The 22026-nt window shown below is 40.9% G+C and overlaps 1 protein-coding gene across 1 annotated transcript in view; it reads left to right on the forward strand.

Moving 5' to 3' along the window:
• dcc (DCC netrin 1 receptor) overlaps positions 1-18446 on the forward strand; it is a 251873-nt gene extending 233427 nt beyond the window's left edge. The window contains exons 28-29 of the mRNA XM_037753405.1: positions 1646-1794; positions 13310-18446. Of these exons, the coding sequence (XP_037609333.1) occupies positions 1646-1794; positions 13310-13399 (239 nt within the window). The 3' untranslated portion in view covers positions 13400-18446. The remainder of the gene's footprint in view (positions 1-1645; positions 1795-13309) is intronic.
• The last annotated feature ends 3580 nt before the right edge of the window (positions 18447-22026 follow it).

Genomic DNA, 22026 nt, shown 5'->3' on the forward strand with positions numbered 1-22026 from the left:
TGTAAAGCGAAAATGAAACTGAACGTTGTGAACACGGGACACAAACATACAGCTGATTGTAACGTGAAAGTCTCCTGGATGAAAGCCTTGTGTTTGTTGTACCCATCCACCTCCCCTCCTGCCTGCCGTTAATGTTTCTTTTTCGCTCTTTAAACTGTCACTCCCGGCGCACTTTCTCTGAGCATTTACTAATACCGTGGATAGGTTTACATTTTAGTTAATGGAAAGCCCGGTGCATCTCATCCAGGCACTAAAGGATGCCTTGTGCAGCGGTATCAAACGCCGACGGCCGTGACGTTGCCTCGGTATTTGACACCCTGGGAATGAGAACGGGCCGGGGTAGCAGAAGCCTGAGGATGTGTTCAGACATCACAAGGCTGTTCAGGGAATCAGAGAGGAGGGAAAAACACTAGACATCCCTCTTTTGTCTCGTATTTTTCCTCTTCCATGTTGTTTCTCTTTCACTTTCTGTCTCGCTTTTGTAAAGAGGCATCCTTAAGTCTGACTCCCTGAATGGTTATTTGTGTGGTGGAGACAACGTAGTTGAATGTATCTATTGATTTATTTTCTTGTTCATTCATTTGTTTGTTCTGTTGCTTGGATGTTTGTTCCCTTCTGTGGTTGGTCAAGTTGTTGCCTTGTTGGTTTACTTATCTGGTCATTTGTTTGCATTTTGGTTCTAGTTATATAGTGAAAGGATGATAGAATAGATGAATGGATGCTAAATGAACAGTGTGAATTTGAAAATGCTGGATGGATGGATGGATGGATGGATGGATGGATGGATGGATGGATGGATGGATGGATGGATGGATGGATGGCTCAGGCCTCAGATCTGTTTCCTGTTCAATGGTCTCTTAGTTGCATGTGAACTGTGAACATTTAGATCAGTCAATATGTGTTATCAGATCAAACTGTTCCTGTCAGTGTTCACATGGACGTCAATATTAAATAGCAGCTTTCAGGAAACAAGTCTTTCTGACAGTTTTTAACAGTTGGCCCGGGTTGCCCCAGGCAACCATATTTGAAATCGAGGGTTTCAAAACATTCTCTAAAATAATCATTGACATCACTCACAGTTCAGTCTCGGCTGACTGAATTTACTCTGGCTCTAACTTGTCTTTCAAACCTCGACTTGCAGCTTGATTACAATCCAAGTTTGTTTTACGTTTGCTCAGAAGTTCTGCTGTTAAAGATAAAACCAGAACGATTGACGAGAAACACCGTGGGCCCTATTTAAACGATCCATAGCGCATGGTCTAAAGTGCATGGCGCAAGTGCATTTAGGGCATGTCCAACTCCACTTTTGCTAGTTAAGTGGCGCATAATCTTGGCGCAAAATAAGGTGCAAGGGGCAAAGGGGTTGTGTTTAGTCTCTTAATTAATCATAGGTGTGTTTTGGGCATAACAGGAATTAAAACAATAAGAGTGTCATCTCCCATTCACTTTAAAAGCCAGGTGCGCCTGCATAGGTACATTTGCTACTTGCGCTGGGCATGAAAATTACAACTGCAGGGTGTAAGATAGGGCCCCAAATGTCAAAAGCAAAGCGTGGTGTCAAATGACGAGCACCAGATTATTTTCTGGTCTAAACTGTCATGTATAATATCATGTTAGAAACCAGAACTCTTTCTTTCTTACCCAGGTGCGAGCCTTCCGAAGCCCCAGGTGAAGACGGCCTCTCTGGGTCAGGCCGGTAAAGCTCGCTCCCCACTGCTGCCCGTCTCAGTCCCGACAGCGCCGGACTTACCGGAGGAAGGAGGAACAAAACCTGCAGAGGATTCAGCCGCCAACGTAAGTCTGCACGGAGGGAATGTTGAAGGAAGTGCTGTTGATTTAGTTTTACACCACAGGTACATCGCTGGGACCAAGTGTGTCCATGTCAAACTCTTTTGGATTTGGTCTTACATGTCTTAAAGCTACGGTTGGTAATCTTCTTCAAAAATGTGTTGTTATATTTGTTGAAATTATGCCTAATATTCCTTTTACATAACTTGATAAGTCATCTAATTAGTAAAGTAATATTATTCTTAGGATCGCAGTTTCAGATTGACTGAAACATGGAACAGAAACATCTGTTATAACTAATTGGTTTCATCAGTTGTCTTTGAGCTTGTGTTGTATTAACTGCAGACCAGATGCGCTCAAGGTTTTTTCTGCAACTCGTATGAATGTGTTGCTCCAGAGAAACAATTGTATAATATATCTGGAGCTTTCTCAGTATAGTGCAGCGTGTCCCAAACTTCACACGAAAGAAAAAAGGGGGTCATTGCCGTATATTTTTAGAATTGTTCAAGAGGCAGAAGAGCTGGCATTTTTTTTATCAGTTTCTCCAGTTTCTGCTTCCAGTACTATACTGTATCACAGCACATCTTGTTTACTGGGTGAATTATACAGAATGAATCCACAAACATGATTTTTATTTTACATTTCAGACTGAGGATTACTACAAACCTGACCATTTAACATACTAATTCACAGGCTGACAGCAGTAGTAATATCTGTAGTAAAAGAATAAACATTCACTGTTATAATACTAGTACTGTAGTATAGTACTATCAGCCGCTGGAGCAGTCATAGTTCAGTGAGCTAACTCATGTTGAATGGATGTAGATGTACGGTGTTGATATTTTCTGTCTATGCTCTGACCTCGTCTCTTCCCAAGAGGAAACACCGAGCTCAACACAGCAGGGAGTAGCGGGTGATGATAATAACTTTGCCCCTAGGGGAATGTTGACTCACAGTCTGCAGGTGGATGCTGGTGGAAGTGGGGCTTTTGATATGCTGTATGAACAGCAACAGCAAACGCAGCAGCAGCAGCAAGTAACAGCAAAGCTTTCAGATGAGCGGTGCGGCAGCAAGAAAGTGAGCAGAGCGCTGACGGCTTAAGCACGCCGCCATATGACATGGATGTGTTGGAAGTTATTAATAATTTACGCTCTGCTTTGACACTCTCTGTATATCGCTGTGATATTTTCTAATTAGCTTATCAGAATTTAGTTTGGTCGATCTGTGCATCACTACCGCCCACACAGTTGTTGTATGTGGATTGAAAATGCAGTTGCAGTTACACTTGTGTTCAGTGTAGTTACCATGCATCCCTGTCTGGCTGATCGGATCAGGTCCTCAATGCATTTTGGGTGCATTTACACGTGTACTTTCATGTGGTCAAGCACTATCCGATTGCAATCCGATCACCCCAGAATGCATTTTAATACAAAGTTTAAAGGGGATATAAGTAATTGAGACATTAAATGACATCAAACATATCTTTGATATTTCTGTACTGAAATCTTCAGTATATCAAACTGGCCAGTTTATCGTTCTCTACTCTAAACTGAAACGAAGGACACAGCTGGAGGAGTTGGACTCTGTAGTTTACAGCTCTGTGCTGTGGAGCAGCGGGGCCCAGAAGCTGTCCGGGGCACAAAAATCACCTTACATCATGTAAACAAACCACGTAGGCTACCTGTCAGCTGTGAGCTCAAGATCAGGCTGAGACGTAACCACTTACCCTCCTTCGTTTGTTCTTTTTGAACAGAAAACACACGTATAGCATTGGGATATTTATGGCATACAATAACAGTAGGAAACTTTCAGCTCCCTGGCGATCTCCCTCCAGCCTGCTGCCACTCAATGGATGGTTTTAAATCCTCATTTCCATTGAGGCGATCTCAAGGCGAGCAACAGGAATAAATAGAAACAGCTAGGTATCTAACAAACGTTAATCTTAAAACGGGCGTGCCACGTCCCACGGCCAGGACATTCCAATAAAAAAGGACACGGTTCTTAAGCAGTGTTGTTAATGACTTTGCAGGCCTGTAGGATAAACTTCTAATGCGTGAGTACTAGTTTCTTTTTGTTAATATGGAGTGGGATCAGGGATTTAAATCCATAGCACTGTAATTGTTACGTCTCATATATTGGAAAATGTGCACCTACTGAGTCCGCTGAGTCCAGGGCAGGCTGTTAAATTAGCGTTGATTCATTTGGCGCTCCGGCTGCTGTCCGTGGTGCTGATCTAAGGCTGGTTTGCAGTATGGGAGTTGCATGCTGAGCCTCTCCACGGTGGCATAGCAATTGTCTGCTTTGCAATTGTCTGGAAAGGTTGTGTGTGTACGTGCGTGCGTGTGTGCGCACGAGTGTGCACTTGTGTTTGGGGCGAGGGCCCAAAAAACTAAAATTTGCACTGGGGCCAATCACAATTATGTTACGCTGCTGGCTCTGTAGTGTAGCAGGTGTCCGATGTAGTAACAGGAGTCAGAGTAAAACTGTCCGTAAATATATCCAGTAAAGAGTAAAGACGCAAAACAGATTCAGAAAATACACAAAAATAAGAGAAAAATAGAGAAAAGCAGCAAGACGGAGGAAAGAAGGTACACACACACAAACCCACCTCCACCCCCGCACACCTGCTCAGCTTTATCACTACACCTGTTTCCTTCCCTTCAGTGTGCTGGTGGCCTTTCAGCTGTAGAATAAAACAGTTCAACAGACTGAGGAGAGGAAGAGAGGGGAAAGAAAAGGAGGAGGGGGGGGTAACAGTAAAAAGAGGAGGAAGAGATAAGAGAGGAGAAGAGCCGTTAAGGACAATGAAGGAGGAGGAGAGGGAAAGGAATGGGAGTGATGAGAGGATGGGTAGAGAAGAAAGGAGGAAGATTAGAAGGAGGAGAGAGGAGGTAGAAGAGGAGTAAGCGATAAATGGAAGGATATAGGGCAGAAGAGGAAAGGTTAAGAAGAAGAGCAGCAGGCAAAAGGGGAGGAAGAAGGATGAAAGGAGATAAAGAGAGGAGGAGAAATGGAAATGGGGACACGAAGGAGGGATATAGGCAACACGTTCTCATCCCAACGGCACTTCCAGAGTTATTTTAACCCGTATCACCATCTTTTCCTAAAGCTAACTAAGTAGGTTTTGTCACGTAACTTCAGTACTTAAGTTACGGCAATTATGATTTTATTTGAACCGAAACAGCAATCTTTTCCTAAACCTAACTAAGTAGTTTTTTTTTTTTTTTTAAAAAGACTTCTGTCACGTTTTGCTGGACATTCGTAGGACAACGCACAAAAAATACATTGTTGAAAGTCGTGCTGAGCGTCACGAGAATAAAGGGAAATTTGTGTTTGATTCATGTACATTCAAGTACATATTTCATGAACTGCCGTGAGACTGTATTGAAACATAACACACGGTATACAATCAGCGGTCTCCTGAATGAAAGCTCTGTGTTTGTTGCACCGCTCCACCACAATCAGTGTGTCTTTTCGCTCTTTAATACGTCACCACAGTCACTCCCGGCAAATTTACATTTGTCATAACTGAAAGCCCGGTGCGTCTCATAAATAAAGGGTGCCTTGCGCAGCGTTGTCACACGCCGACGGCCGTGACAAAACCTCGGTATTTGACGCCCTGGGAATGAGAACGGGCTGATATAGGAGGAGGAGAGACAAATATGAGGCAGGAGAAAGGGAAACATTGGAGGGGAAGAGGGTGAGGAAAATATAGGAAAGGGTGAGGAAGGAGAGGTGCAGACAGGAAAATGAGAAAAAAGAAGATTGAGGGGAGAGAAGCAAAGGGGAGGGGAGAGGAAGGAGGGGGAGCCAGAAGATGACAAGCAGAGAGATAAACGGCAGAAGATGATGTAGAGGGACTCCGGACGTTGGGACTTGTTAAATATTCATATGTGACTCAATGACAGTAGGACAGGAGGAGGCGTCGCCACGGCAACGAGAAGAGAGGAGAGGAGAGAGGAGTAAATGAGAAGAGAAGAGGTGGGAAAAGGAGAAAAAACAAGGAAAGTAGAGAAGAGCAGAAGTATGGGGGGAAAAGAGATAACAGAGGAGGAGGAGGAGAAAAGAAGAGGAGGGGAAAGTAAAGAAAAGGAGACAAAACAAGGAGAAGATAAGCGAGGAAGATGGAGAGGAAGGATATAAGGAGCAGGAGTTGTCGCCCTAGCAACAGGAGGAGAGGGAGGGACGCTTCAGGTGGAAGAAGGATGGAGGGAACGAGCAGGAAAGAGATGAGACAAGAAGAGAAGAGGAGGATGTGGAAGGGAGGAGGACAGTTGGAGAGGGGTAGCCTTGACAACTGGATGAGAGGGTTGCTTCAAGAAGGAGAGACGAGGAGGAGGAGAGAGAAAAGAGATAGATGGGAGAGGAGAGGAAAGAAAGGGGGACAGGAGAGAGATACAGAAGATGAGAGACGGTGAGACAAAGAAAGACAGGAGAGGAGCAATAAAACTGATGAGGAGGAGTGGAGTAAATGAGATGGTAGAGGGAGGAGGGGGGGTTAAAGGTCAACTGGTCTTTCTCTTCATCTGTTCTATCTCTGTAATTGATCTAGTCTTTTCCCATCAGCCCCCAGGCCTATCTATCACCCCCCGCCCCCCCCCCCACACACACACACACACACACACACACACAGCTACAGTAGTTAATAGACTGTGACACAGAGACACTGACACTGAGTGAATAATGTAAGTACAACACAATGGTGCTTTTATTATGTTGTTACATCGGTGACATATTTTAAAGAAGGACACTAAGAGAGGGTGATATGGATGTCCTGTCTGTGGCACTCGAGCCAATTGGTTGGTTTAAAAACAGCTCATAAATATATTGTTTTTAAAATGCCTCAGTAATTTCCTAAAACAGCTGTCACTGTAGTTTTTAACAAAAGTTACTCAAATGGGAGAAAATAGAAGGGCTGGGACGATTCACCCATCTCCCGATTCGATACTATCACGATACTTGGGTGCCGATTCGATACTGCGATTTCTTGTTAACTATTTTAGCACTAGACCATGGGGAAACCTCCTCCCTCTACCTCCTCTTTATACCACGTCACATGACTTCCTTAGAGGCAGCCCTGCACGACATGGCTCACGATTAGGTATACGAAGGAACACACGATATATCAAGCTTTGGATACACATACTTGTTAGTAGCATATATGCATTGTTGGTTTTGGTGTTTTCGTGGGATTTGACGACAGTAAGAAAATTATAGAATATCACAAGACTTACATTTCAACACTGCTAACTTATTCCTGCACTCTGGAAAGTTCTGAACCAAACTTCAGGTTTAAAGCACCAGTTTTATGCTCTGTATTTGTTGTGATATATAAGAAGGGAGGATGAAGTGCCCTCTAAACTCTCACCTTTATCTATCTCCACTGTGTGTGTGTGTGCGTGTGTGCTTACTGCTGGCCTCAGTGTGATCTGAACAGCAGGTCAGAGATTCACATAATTATAAAATGCATCAGCTGACCTTTAAGCCCAAACACCAGCGGCGTCCTCCGACTCTTCATTCTTTCACTCAGAGTTTTACTTTGTCTGAAAGCAGAGTTTCTAACAGTGGGGAGGTTCACTGCACACATTAGTTATTATTGTTATTAGTTATTATATTTAGTGTTAGCCGTAGTAGTCGTATTAGTTAGTAGCTCAGTCTCATTCATTACAATAAGGGCAATGGATTTATTTCTGTCATTCAACACATTGGCTAATAATGTCCTTCCCTCCATCCTGCCATTTACAACCTGTCCACCAGATGCCCTCAGACTTTACCACCTTAACCTGTCACCTGATCTTCACCTGCCAACACACCTGCCTCTCATTTTCCCCAATCAGCCAACCAGTACATATACCAGCCCCTTTTTCCCCAGTCACTTTTCTGTTTGTTAATGTTACCGTTGCGTTCAAGCCAATCCTTTATCCAGTTTTATTTTTATTTTTGTGCAAGAAAAAGAATAAATTAAGCATACATAATAATAAATTATAAATAAATTAAACATACATAATAAACATAATTATCATGTATTTATACTTTTAAATAACAAAATACTGTTTCTAGAGCAACAGCAATGTTTAATACTAAAATTCAAAGGTCTCTCTCTATAAGCAGCCAAGCCACGCTTATATCACGGTCCACGCTTTGCATTTCTTTCTTCATGTGGGTTAAGATTTAAAAGGTTACATCAGCTTTCTGTTTCTTCAAAGATGTAAATTCCTTTAAGTGTAATGTAATTCCCAGTTTGGTTGGTATATTTGCGGTATGTCAGATCACAAATGATGTGGCACCATTATTTCAGAGGTGAAAACAAACTTTGAAATAATAGTAAACATGGGGGAAAAAAAACTTATTTTTATTTAGACATTCTTTATTGCTCAGATCCAGGTTGCTCTGCAGTTCACTCACAACTCAAAACAACAGAATGGCTGTTACTGCTAACTGAGAATTAATCACATTACATCTACTAATTAACCTACATTATGGGGCAGACTACTCCTGCCAAAACACATGTAGGCCTCTACCTCATTTTCGTTCCTATTTGGAGCCAATAAACTCATCTGTTTTTTTAAATTTACATTAAGGCCATGTCTTTGCCCAACTCTCTGCCTGATCTCAGTCTGTCTCAGTTGTAGTTTATCATTTTGGTGTTTCAGTGATTCATTTTAAAAAAAGCATTTGAACTAGGGCTATCAAAATGAACACGATAATAATTAACACAAATCCGTTTTAACGCCATTAATTTCTTTAACGCATTAACGCAATATTTAGGTTGTAGTGGGCTCAGTTTTAAAGCTAGACTGAAGATACTGGCATCATATGAAACTAGAAAACATAAGGAATCCATTGGTAACAACCATGTCATACTAACTTGTCGCCTAAGAGCTTAAATAGCTAATTGCCTGCTATGACCATTTTCAAAGGGGTCCCTTGACCTCTGACCTCAAGATATGTGAATGAAAATGGGTTCTATGGGTACCCACGAGTCTCCCCTTTACAGACATGTCCACTTTATGATAATCACATGCAGTTTGGGGCAAGTCATAGTCAAGTCAGTTGCCTGTTGGGCTTGAGTTTGCCTTGTAATGATTGAGCATATTTGTTATGCTAAATGCAGTACCTGTGAGGGTTTCTGAACAATATTGGTCATAGTTTTGTGTTGTTATTTGATTTCCAATAATAAATATATACATAGAAAAAGCATAAAGAAAGCATATTTGCCCACTCCCATGTTGATAAGAATATTAAATACTTGACAAATCTCCATTTAAGGTACATTTAAAACAGATAAAAAATGTGTGATTAATTTGCAATTAATCGCAATTAACTATGGACAATCATGCGATTGAATATTCGATTCGATTGACAGCCCTAATCTGAACTTGTAAACACAGTTGTTGTGATGTTTTTTCTGTGTCAGTGTGAAACAAAGTTTCCAAGTGCTCCTTTCGCTTTGCTGTGTAGGGATGAATCTCTGATGGATTATAGAGGAGCATGAATCCAGGTCAGCAGGCCGACAGAGATAACAGGATATCAGAGAGAAACCGAGAGCATCGACGGGCGTTTTATCCCATTGATGAAGCGTTTACCGACTCAGTTAAACTCTGTTGTTACGGGTCAACAAATGGGATCAGGAGGTCATTGGGTTTTTCGTACACTGTTATGATTTTTACAGAGGCCTTTTTGTCCGTGGAAGATGGAAAATACCTGGTGGTGTGGGGCTTCTAGATGAGCTTTTATGGCCTCATTCAGAGTGAAAGAGGAAGGTCAAACGGTCGCACTCTGTGTGTATTACACAGATAAAGGACAGCCGTACAGGTGCTGTTAGTGGTTTTTCTTCCGATATTGTGAATCAGTGAGTCAGAGATTTGTCAACTGTTGAAAAGCCACATTTGAGAATTTCAGTCAGTTTCAGTCTCAGCTTTCCACTCATACCCAATTTATGCAATTCCATTTTTAGAATAGGTGAAAATAACACATTTATACTGCATGCAAACAACTGCATGTGATTATCATAAAATGGACATGTCTGTAAAGGGGAGACTCGTGGGAACCCATAGAACCCATTTTCATTCACAGGTCAAGGGACATCTTTGAAAAAAACCCTGCCAGTATTTCATCGCCAAAATTTTGCGTAACTTTGGAGAATCATGAATCATTCAATGTGTGATATATTTAGCAAGCTTTCAATGGATTATCAATGGAATATGTTTTGACTGTGAAATTATCACCTTACCGTCTGTTAGTTGTTAACTGGTAAACTGGCTGCTGCTGGTGGATTCAGGGCGTTTATTAACTGTTCCAGCGTCCTGATTGGGCCCCACTCATGTTTTAAATGGGGGCGATAAAAAAAAATCTATAAATGGCCGAGGTTAAGTTGTCCCGAGGCAGAAAGCGGTCGAAAGCTGATCCGACATGACTCTGTCTGGTCAGGTTAAAAGCTTTAACTGGATCAGACTGATTTTCAAATCTGCATCAGGAGGTTCAGACCTCTCTGGAGGCAGATTTACAGTACATATGCCTAATTTCAAAATAAAAGGATGCAGAGAGGAGCTGAACACCTGAGACAAAAGTCTGAATTAAAAAAAATAAATGATTAGTTTTATTATCATTTAAACTTTTGATTATATAGACTGATTTACTGTTTAGTCGAAAAATGTCTGACACTGTTTCTTGGAATCCAAGACCTGGTCTTAAAGTGTCCTGTTTTGTCCAACAGTCCAAAATCAAAAGATATTCAGTTTACAATGTAAATATAAAAGAAAGAAAAGTAGCACATTTTCACATTAGAGAAATCGGAACCAGAGAATATTTGATTAACTTTACTGGAACAATTCAATTCTCAAATTGTTAGCTATACATTCTTTGTGGGTCAACTAATCAATTCCAATTAACTTTTCCAAATCTGTTTAACAAAATACAATATTGCATCTACTCTTTAAATGTATTTCTTTGAAATAGAGTAGGTCAGAAACGATTAGTCAATCAATCAATTAGTCAAAAAATAGAAAAAGAAATCAGCAACTTCTTTTTAGTTGCTTTTTAAGCCAAAATGAGAAATATTTCGTAGTTCCAGCTTCTAAAATGTAAGGATTTTCTGCTTATCTCCGTCTAATGTTATAGTAGCCTACTGATAATTTTAGCTTCTAGTTGTGGTCGGACAAAACAAGCAATTTGACTACGTCATCTTTGGCAAATTGTGATTTTATAGATCAATCAATTAATCAATGATGAAAATAATCCTTAGAATTGAAAGCTATAGAGCTATGGCTGAAAGTGTTTGGGGAAATACAAAAGCATTGTACAAGTTATTCAACGATGATGCTGTGCGTCAGGGTGCAGCATCGCCCTGTCAGGGATTCTTTCACAACAATGAGGGGACTTTTTTCACGGGAATTCTGCAGGGATATTTATGCAGGATCAGTGCAGTATAATGAAGAACTCGCCTACCGACTGTACACGGTGCTAATTCAGTACAAGTACATGGAGAAGCTTTTATGCATTGACACAAACCTTTCAATTCAAATATTTCCGCTGAGCCTTTTATTGGTTTTCCACAGCGTGCTGAGGAGAATATTGAATTTTTTTTTTTCCAACTGCAAAGACAAACTCTGCATGAAGGCCACGCTCAATATAACACACTGAGAGAGTGCGTGCGTGCGTATGTGGGCGATGTGCTCTTGACTGTCACATACACACACATATACGGAGATGGAGGCACTTAAGCCGACCCACTCAGAGGTGACAGTGTGTGTAGCCAGACTGAACATGCCATTACACAGTGATCACAGAGTCTGTGCAGGATCAAAGTACAGCCGTCCGCACTGTCGGTGTATCATGTCCTTTGAAACGCATTCAGATCAGTGACGGCAACAACTCCCAACTTGTTTGATGTGGTCGACTCGGAGGCAAACTGTTATCTAACCTGATGTCACACAGTTTGTGAACATGGATATTATCACTGGTTTTATACATTAACTATGCAGCCTGTGAACTTTGCTTTCCGGATCATTTTCCAACTTTTGATTTTGATTTCCTTCCTTCAGGTATTCATTGGTTTCAATGGAAACTTGTTGCTGATCCATCACAATCACAATCACAAGTCAACTTTCATTTCATTCAGTGCAGATTGAAAGGAATGCACTGCACCAGTGGTAATTTTGGCTGCTATTTTAGATTCAATCTCAGTCTTAGTCTTAAAACAAAAATGCTTATTAGCTTTAGTGACATATTAGTCATTTTTATCCTTCATAATTTTAGTCTAGTTTTAGTCGACGACAGCTAAAAAGTTTTAGTCCAGCTTTAGTCACCAAAAGTCATTTGATTTTAGTCAAAAAGTTTTCTCTCTTAATTTTTGTTTTTTTATTTAATCTTAGTCCTGTTTAGTCATCAGATTATATTGAACATTTCTGTCATTTTAGCCAAACTTCAATCCACCACCCAACATGTAAAAATATGTTACTCAACCACCCGAACCCGACCCGACATAAACTACATTTTAGTGTCGTCTTTTTTCATCAACGACATTGCATGTTTGATATGACGTCAGTGCCGTCTCGTCACCGTCTTGTAATCGTCTCGTCTTAGTCATGGAAAGAAAGGTCGTTGACAAACATATGTTGTTGCATTTTAGTCATAGTTTTCAAATCTCCCTTTAAGGTATGGTTTAAGGTTTGAAAATGGGTTTCAAAGAGGGGGGGGAATATTGTTCAAAGGCATATGCTGTTCATCTTTCAGTAGTTTAGTAGTTGCTGTATAAATTTAGTTTCACGCCTATGATTCTGTTCTGACTTTGACCTAACAGACAGCAGCCTCACTTTTGTCGTGCTGTCAGCGCTCGAATGAAGATTGTTAAGCTAAAAGCTTTCCACTGGCAAATGACGGAAAGGCTGTTATTGTGAAGCGGCGAGAGGAAACCGAGGTTATCCACCAAGTCCTTGATTTATAAAGAGTTACCACACAGATATTCAGGCAGGTTTCTATAAAGCTCACAGGTGTGTAAACTGTACCTCTTACCGCAAAAGTCTGTCACTGACTGAGTGATGAAATTACACGATTGGTCAGCCGAGTGTTGGAGTTTCCTCATTGGCCGTTACTCTTTCAAAACGAAAAGGCCGGAACAGTCCTTTGTTTACGTTTTCAGGGGTGCGTGTCAGAGGTTCCACTCAACAAATGAGCCCGTCCAGGGCGACATGTTCGGCTCACGAAGCTCGGACTCAAACTAGGCGGTCTAGTTCTAAAATGAAACGAGATTCAGCAGCGGCATCGCCTATTTCAGAAGTAGATTTTGGTGGATTTTTTAGACGGAATAACAGAACGTTTACGAGCAGGCCGCCATGTTGTTTCCTGCTTGAAACGGCAAGCAGCAAACCAGGAACCAATCAGGTGCATTCAACCTGGTGGACATGTACCGCTGGATATAACATTATAAACATGACCACAAATTTGCAGACTGACCATACACGGTCCAGACATATACTCAGTTTTATATATATATACTCAGAGTCTTGTTCTTGTCTTTCAGGTTTACGAGCAGGACGACCTGTCGGAGCAGATGGCCAGTCTAGAAGGGCTGATGAAGCAGCTCAATGCCATTACCGGCTCCGCCTTCTAACCTCTAATACCGGCCCAGCCCAGCCCAGCCCAGCCCAGCCCTCAGCCACGATCCAGTCTGGAACCCTTCTTCAAGCCTTGATGTCACCTGCTCTCCATAAGATAACGGCGGCAACAGGTCAATCTGGGTTTGAAGACGCCTCTGTGGAATCAGACCTCCATCTGTGCTTGGTTGAGTTTGTTTGGTTTCTACTGGCCTCGGCTAGTGTCCACTGTTTGGGACCGGGATAGGATAGAAGGGAATCAAACAGAGGATAAACACTACAGCAGCACAGCATCAACTCCAAGAACAGGACAAAGGCTGGAGGGGCTTCTGTAGGAGTTCAAACTGAATCCCCTCTAGACTCTTCAACCTCAAACACAAAACTAGAAAAACCCAATGCCTAGCGCCTCGGCTTAATGACACAGGATGATGGGATTATCACAAAAAAAAAGAAGACAACGTTATAAGATCCCTCCTGTTTCTCTTCTTTGTGGTATTTATTAGCGTCCTCCTCCGCTGAGTTATCCACAACTCAGTTACTGTGACTGTACCTCACTTATTTTTCATGATCGCTGTCGGAAGTATTCCTTTTGTTTTTTTGTTTGGCTATTCCAACTTTGCAGTTACAGGATGTGTGTATGTTTTTGAAAATGCCACCAGAACCTACAGTAAGAAATAGAAAACACGTCCTCAGCCACCAAAGTTTCACCAAAACGTTCATTTTCTCACCTGGATCCGAGGTCGAGATCTGTTGTGGTGATCCTCTCCGCATTTCCTGCCTATTTTTCCTCAATATCTCTCTTTTCTTTACCCTCTTCTCGAACAAAACAGTATGATTTCAGTGAAACAACCATAACCCATGAAGCCCTTCCACTTCTGGATTCGGTGGTTTAAAAAAAAAAAAGGAAGGGATTAAAAATGTGATTTTGGCTGGATAGAAACAAGTGTGAGAACCTACGAGACCGGTCTGAAAAAGCCTGGATTGGATCCAGCTGACTCTACTCTTACAGGACTGTATAGAAACCTCTATAGACTCCCACAGTCTTGTTGCTGCTCTTGACCAAGCCTTTACTCTCCTTAACCCAGACAAAACTCCCAATCTTTACCTACAATGACTCGTGCCAAATTTTCATCTTGGAAAACTTATTGTAACCGTCTTTGTTTTTAAGTCTGTCTCAGTCCCGACCATGGACTGGAAGTCAATGAAAAGCAGTAAGGTGATCTGTGTGGAACAAATGTTATAAGACATCTGGATTTGGATTGGTAGGACCCATCCCATCCTGGACAAATGAAGGTTGGATTGGAATGGTACGTGGTCCTTTTGAGAAATGTGTGTGAATTCAGTCTGAACACCTCGTTCACAATTTGTTCACCGTCAGTGACCCCCTGCTAGTTGGAGTCGTGAAGAATGAGAGAACAGTTAAGTGAGGACTGGCTTTAGCGACGTTGCCATGCCATAGTTTCTTCCAAAACCCCAACAGTCCAAAAAATGTCCCAACAGCCTGTTATCCTTAACAGAAGCATGTGGCTAATTATTATGCAAAATTACATCATCGGATCTTCCCGGTCACAATATTTTTTTTCCAACCATGGTGAAGGCTTGACCCGCCCTACTCTACCTCTGGTTGGCTTACGCTGATTTTCTTTTTTGACAAATATGTTTATTGAAATATTTCACATAACAATAAAAACACATTGCACATAAAAGGTGCACAAAAAGGCAAACCTAAACAGACTTTGAACATAATGTAAATAAGGCACATTCTGTTGTCATACTTGCTGACAAGGTACTATGATTGGTGAAAAAAAATGAATAATATTATTTTATATCTAAAAATAACAGTGGATCACTCCAAGGTCCAGAAATTCCGCGAATGAGTCTCACATCTTATATCTTATTTAGTATATATGTAAGTTTCTCCATAACTAGACAATGCAACAATCCATCAACCCAACTTTGTTTGCTTGATCTATTCATGGATTGTCATGGATCACAGAGCAATTTTATGCTCAGCTTCAAGTAAACAGAATATAACCATCTGCTTATTTGTATTATTAAACTTACAGTTTACTGGGAAACATCCGAATTTACACAATGTAGGGCACAGAGGAAGCTCCTCTTTTGTGATAACGGATGAAGTCATTATTATCTCCTTACAATACTCTTGTATGGTTGGGCATTCCCAAAGGCAATGCACCCTGATATTCCTACCCTAAACACAACTAATCTCACTCCTCATGCCTAAACCGAGTAGAGAAAGAGTGGCGGGTTGTACCTTCGCCAGTTGGAAAAAATATTGGGAAGGTCCGATGATGTCATTCTGCATAATATTGAGCCATTTGCTTCTGTTTGTTACACAGAGAGTGTGTACTTTAAGAGCAATGGGCCGTCGGAACAATGGGCAGTCCTCTTTGGGACACCTGTTCATGTGCTCATAAAAAGATAGTAACATTTTGGAGGGCATCGTCACTGAAGCAAGATTATAGAAAAACATGATTTGGAGCACCGACAAAACACAACATCATCTCAATCGTGAGAAAGAGATAATTAAGTTGTTGGTATTTTATCTAAATAAATGATGAAACTGTTGTCTCTGGATCAAGATCTCAGTGATAAGAACAGAAAAAAAGATCTTGTTTTCTTGAGAAAACACATAAATAGTTTAGATGAATAGACATTCGGCATCACTGTGATGAAATAATCAGTTGTGAAGGAGGTGTTTCAGAAACAGGATCAAGAATCAAGTTATTATTAGTGGAATTATTGTTATTATTATGATTACTGAGATTAGAGACGTTAGAGGGCAGCCGATGATGATGATGATGATGATGAGAGTGACCTCTACCATTGTTTATTTTTTCACTTTGTGCAGTTTTCAGTATGCGTTTGACTGAAGGTGAGCGTGCTGTATTCGGGCCTGCTTTTGATGAATCCATATTTATTTTTCATGAGATAAACACACATGTACCTCTGTCGACCTGGATCGCCCACATGGGGGAAAAATTGCAAAACCGCCAGCTTCACTTTGAGTTTACTTCAGGGCGTTCCGTTTTTATACAAAAATAATACGAAAAAAAACAAAAACATACACGCAAATAATGCATATTCCACAAAGTATATTTTTACATTCGCTGTCCTGTCAGAACTGTGTTTTTTCAAATCAGGTTTTATCAAACATATTTCCACAAAGAGCTACTTTTAAGGTCATGAAAACTGATAGCCTACAGCCTTTGAACGCATCACAAAAAAGTTTCATTTTTATTTAAATTGTTAACGGGTATGGAGAGAATCTTTTGTGCCATTTTTAGTTTTTACTTTCTTTAAGAAGTGGCCTGAGGGAAATATAATCTCGGTAACATGAGGTCAGTCAGGACGATAGAGCAGAGAACCGTTCAGTTCTTTAAAGCAAATAGATTTGTATTGACAAAAAAGCAAAAAGTAAGTTGGAGAATTAGTGCGAGAATGAACGGGTTGGGATATTTTTTTGGGAGTGCGCAGAAAGGCAGGAGCTTAAAATGACAAATGATTCATTAATCAGCTGGGGGGAGAAAAACAGGCCATCAGTATGCTCCATATTTGACTGTGTCACCCCAGTCACCATATTGTAATTTCCAGACCTTTATCTCTCTGTGATGAAAGCAAAAAGCCTGAGGGACACAGAGAGAGCGGAGGCAGAGAAGGTGAATTGATATTCAGAGGTGGTTTGTATGTGCAAGCTAGGGCACGGAGGAATGAGGCCGGGAATTCATTATAACGCCGTTTCAAATATTATGATTCAAGCTCACGCTCGCCGGGCTGTTACGGCTGCGGGGGGAAAAGTCCCGCGGATGGAGGGGATGGAAAGGTAACGTCTCTGCAGAACGAGCGCGGGGATGAAAGGTGAACAAACGCAGGCAAGCGGGCGGCGCGGGGATCAAACTCATCAGCGCATTCTGGGAGATGCATCCAGTCTGAGCCGAGTGCTTTAATACTTCTCCAAGTCGCGCTTCTTTTCCCTTCTTTTCAGAAAAGCAGGGCAGAGCGGCAGACAGATGAGATGATCCGACGCTGCCGGGCGAGACTGAAATTTGATTTACAGAAAGAAAATCTGATTTGAGCAGTAAATTTCTAAATTAAATGGCCTGTTGACACGAGAGATTTGTTCTTTTCGGCGTCAAAAGGGGGAAAGTACGATGAACATAAATGGTCACACTGGTACACAAATATTTTTTTAAGTACTACTGATCCTTTTCTAAATCATCCATCAGTTCTTAGATTGATTCCTTCCTTCCAGGCAGCCCTTTTTATTTAATTTATATGAAAATAAACGTGTAGAGACTTCAAACTTAGCCTGGCTCAGCTTTGTAGTTGGTCAGAATGAGGCCGAAAATGTTGAGGATCGTGGATGAGATAAACTGTCGACTAACAAACAAACAAACTGGTTTTATTTTATTTTTTTATTTTACTTTTTATACCAAAATGTGTTTTTAGTTGTTTTTTTATCATGACTCATTTGCCCTCATGAGTTTTTGTTGCCGTCGAGATAAATAAAATATCCTACGTGCCTTTACTTTTTTCCGAACAGCCTGGTCTCCTAAAAAATTACGTTCCCATGCAACTAAACTGCTGTCAACTAAACTGTCAATTACGTTTCGAGGGAAACATATTTTCTCCCGGATTACGTTTGTTTTTGACGTAAATAGGTTTCTTATCATAGTCCGCAGAAGACGCGCTAGGGAGGAGGTCAGGATGGATGGGCCGATGGGTCAAACAAACACAGGAAGTTCCCCACTGTTAGTGTCCTGTCTGAAACCAAAAGTCAACATTACATAACGTGACAAACATACGTATTACATAGGAAAAGATCACGGTTTGGGTTAAAATAACACCAGAAGTGCCATACGGAAGTTACGGCGTTTATACGGCGTTTATACGGCATTTATACGGCGTTTATACAGCTACATGGCGTTCGCCACTCTTTATTATTCCTGGTTCACAATTATGTAGTTTACACACGAATTGATTTTGTGCTGACCACGATCACGAAAAAAAATTTAAATTCGCGTCTATGTACACGATTCAATTCATTAATATTAAAATCGAGAAGTAATTGAGATGCAGTCTAGTTGTTTGGGAACATAGCTTAGGAGACAGGGTTGCACCGAAGTGTTATTTTTCTTTCTCTGTATCTAGTCACTTTATTTGAAGTCTTAGTGAAATGTTAAAATGTGCTCTGTGTTATGTTAATTAGTTCCTCCTGCACAGCCGACACCCAGGGAACAGATGAGACGTTCTGCTCTGCTGAGGGCTTGTCCCGAAAGCACAGTGTCCCTTTTTTAAACAGAGACAACTAAGAGAAAAACTAGTTCTTTTACTTCAGTGGCACAGATGCAGCCTTTCAGCAGCTGTCTGGAAACAGACACATCAGACATGCTAAATGTAGGGATGACAAGGATCGTCCTGTGGTTGAAATACTACAGACCGGATCCACAAAACCAGTCGGTGTGTCCGTCAAAATGTCACCCAGCTCTCTCAGAAACTCACACTGTCACCTAAAAGACGTGTTTTTCTTCAGCCGACAATTAATAATAACTTTAAATTGGTCTTTTACAAGCTATAACTAGGAACTGAATCACATACCACTCATTCAGTTAAAGCCAGCAGAAGTAAAACAGCAGGAATCTGGATTCTTGTTTCCGTGTGGAGATGCAGGAGGTTGAATCTGCGCCACTGATCAGATTTCGTAGCGGATCTTACAGGGAACACTTTTGCATAATTTTTGATTAAGACATTTCTTCGCCAGTCAGCGGCGGGGAAGTAATATTCATCTACGTCTTCTATGTTCATATTTAAATCAGTCGATCCCCCCGGCACCAAAGAACAGCCCTTAGGAGTCGGGCAGTTCTCTACCTGCTTTTCATCTCTACAGTACATGTCAGACTCATTTAGACTCAAGCGTGGTTGCATGTTTAAGTCTGTTCATTAAATATGACTTATAAGTCATGTTACCGCAAATCATGAGCCACAAGTTTCCACTCAGTTCTAGTGTGAAATTCAAATGAGTTGAGTTACAACTGTATCACCACACACCAGTAACATAACAAGAATAATGCAGACATGTTCACTGATGGATGAGCTTAGTTCATTTTGATAGAAGTGACTGAATTCAACGGCTGCTCGAAAGGAAGTTAATTCATCTGGAAACTGATGGGAAGTTTTTGGAAAATGTAAAGTACAAGTATTTGAAGTTAAGGGACTGAAACATCCCAAAATACTGGTGTGCGTCTTCAGCCGATCTCACAACGGAGACAGAATGACCATTCTCCCAAAAGGAAATGATCCCCCAATACAAAAAAAGATCGTGGTTTAGGTTTCAAATAAGTATGTTTGCACGTAACTTTCGTATGCGGCGTTAGTGAAGTACGTAGGTTATGTAACAAAAGTGAGGTAAAATAAGTCAACGTTGACTTGGTTTCACACGGGACACCAACAGCGGTCTCCTGGGTGAAAGTCCTGTGTTTGTTTGACCCATCCATTAGCCGTCTTTCTCGCTCTTGATACTACGTCAGTTGCTCTGACTGTCTAATATTGCCCTACTGCCGGTGCGTCTCATACAGATGCTAAAGGATGAGTTGGTGCGTTGGTATCAGACGCCGAGGGGCATTGACCAAGCCTCAGTATTCAAGAAGTTGGGAGTGAGAACGGGTTGTATTAAACAGTCGACTTCATCATTCAGTGCAAGTCAAATATCCAGTTTCATTTTGTCAACCATGAAGTAAAAGTTTGGCCTTTAATACAGGAAACTAAAAGGGAACTAGAGGGAACTTTTGTTTCATTTTTATTACCACAGATATTTTTTTTCTGTTAAACTTTACACAGTGAATCACGAACCAAACTTCTCCGTATCGACACACAAAGGCTTCCCATCCACAGTCTAACCCCGGCCTCTAACAGCCAGATGTTAGCGTTTGTTTTTGTTTTTTTCTTGTTGGATTTACATGTGTATTTTACTGTGGAGAAAAGCGTCGCTGCAGCAGAACTACATTACAGAACGCTGCTTTTTTTACAGTGTACAGTTCCACTAGAGTAGTAGTAACTTTTTTATAATCAAATTTAATATATTATTATTATTATTATTATTACTTTATTTTGAGTGCTCTTGAAAACTATTATTTATAACCATGTGATATTTCTGCAGATGTAAATTTAGTTTAGCAAAGAACAAAATGAAAAAGAAGACTGAAGCGCCGTTCAGAGTTTTTTGTTTTGTTTATTTCTTTTTCGTTTGTTGCCTTAAAAGGTTTCAGTATTTTTTTTAAATATTGTAGAAAGATTATTTACATTTCTTAATGAAATATGTCAATGGTTTGTCACCAAACTGAGTCACTCTGAGGACACACAGTCACCACCACCTTTCTTTGTTTATTTTCAGTCTAAAATAAGTAGATTGATGGCATCTATGCAGTAATCCTGACTAACTATAACCTGTATATAATGACAGACATGTCCCTATAGGGTCTGTGGTGTTTTGAAGCCAGGATAGAGTGCTGCAGGGATGACGTATTTTTGTAGGCCAACCAGGAAGTTAGCATCGCCCTGGTTCTCTCGACAAAAACCCAATGGGATTTTTCCATTTTAGGTTATTGCAAAAAAAAAGCTCTGTGGCAAACACACGTTTATGATACTTAGACGTTTTGTTCAGCAAGATAATCTTCACAAATGAACACCACTTTTATGATTTTTGAAGAGTAAATGCAATCGCCAGAAGTAAAACCTTACGTTGGGCTGCAAAGGCGGACGAGTTGGCGTTTAGTAGTCTCATTTAGCCACTTGTTAGCCTTTTTTAAGACACATAAAAGGCTTCAAAATTCACGAGTGGGATATTTACAGATGTGTTTTATGTCGTTGAACAAAGCGTTAAAATCTCTTCAGCTTGTGTTAACCACAGACCTTATTTCAGGCATCTAACTAAAAACACATTGACTTCCAGATGAGGGAACCAGAAGTGCTAAAGTGCTAACTCATTTCCGTGTATTAGGACTCATTCCTGTAGCACTCGATTGGTTTAATGGTGCCTTCAAATGGGGTCGTGTTTACCGTGTTTACGAGATAAGTCCATATGAACAACCCCCTCATGTCGTATTCACAACCTAGCAAGTGGAAAGTTTCTGAAAGCTCCGAGTTCACGAATTGTGACGTGTTTGTTGACGTTGTCAGAAATGGCGGAGGCCTTGGAAATTCATTTTTCGTGCATAATAAGTTAATATATTGTCATTTTAGTCGCATATTGTTTTTATTCATAATTCTATAAGTCTGAGGAAAATGTTGATATTCCCAGCGGCCTCATCTTTTCCTCTGTCATTAAGCCTTTTGCATTTACTACGTTATGTTACTCACTTGCTATCTTTCTAAATTGTTAGCCTCTGTGGCTTCTAGACGCCGACAGTAACGTTAATATTGCCGTTGCGTAGCAGCGGTGTTCTTCGCGACTTAACCACTTGAACGCCAATCATATCGTGTACACGACTTCCCATGTTGTAAATACGAGTTCACGAGTTTCATTTGAAGGCACCATAAACACCTCACCTGCCATCTGGAGCCAGGAGATCCTAATTTGGGCAAAGAGGGCGGGACCTAGATGTAGCTGAGGTGTTGTTCATTTTTG

Source organism: Sebastes umbrosus, chromosome 19, assembly GCF_015220745.1.
Source record: "Sebastes umbrosus isolate fSebUmb1 chromosome 19, fSebUmb1.pri, whole genome shotgun sequence".
NCBI lineage: Eukaryota > Metazoa > Chordata > Actinopteri > Perciformes > Sebastidae > Sebastes > Sebastes umbrosus.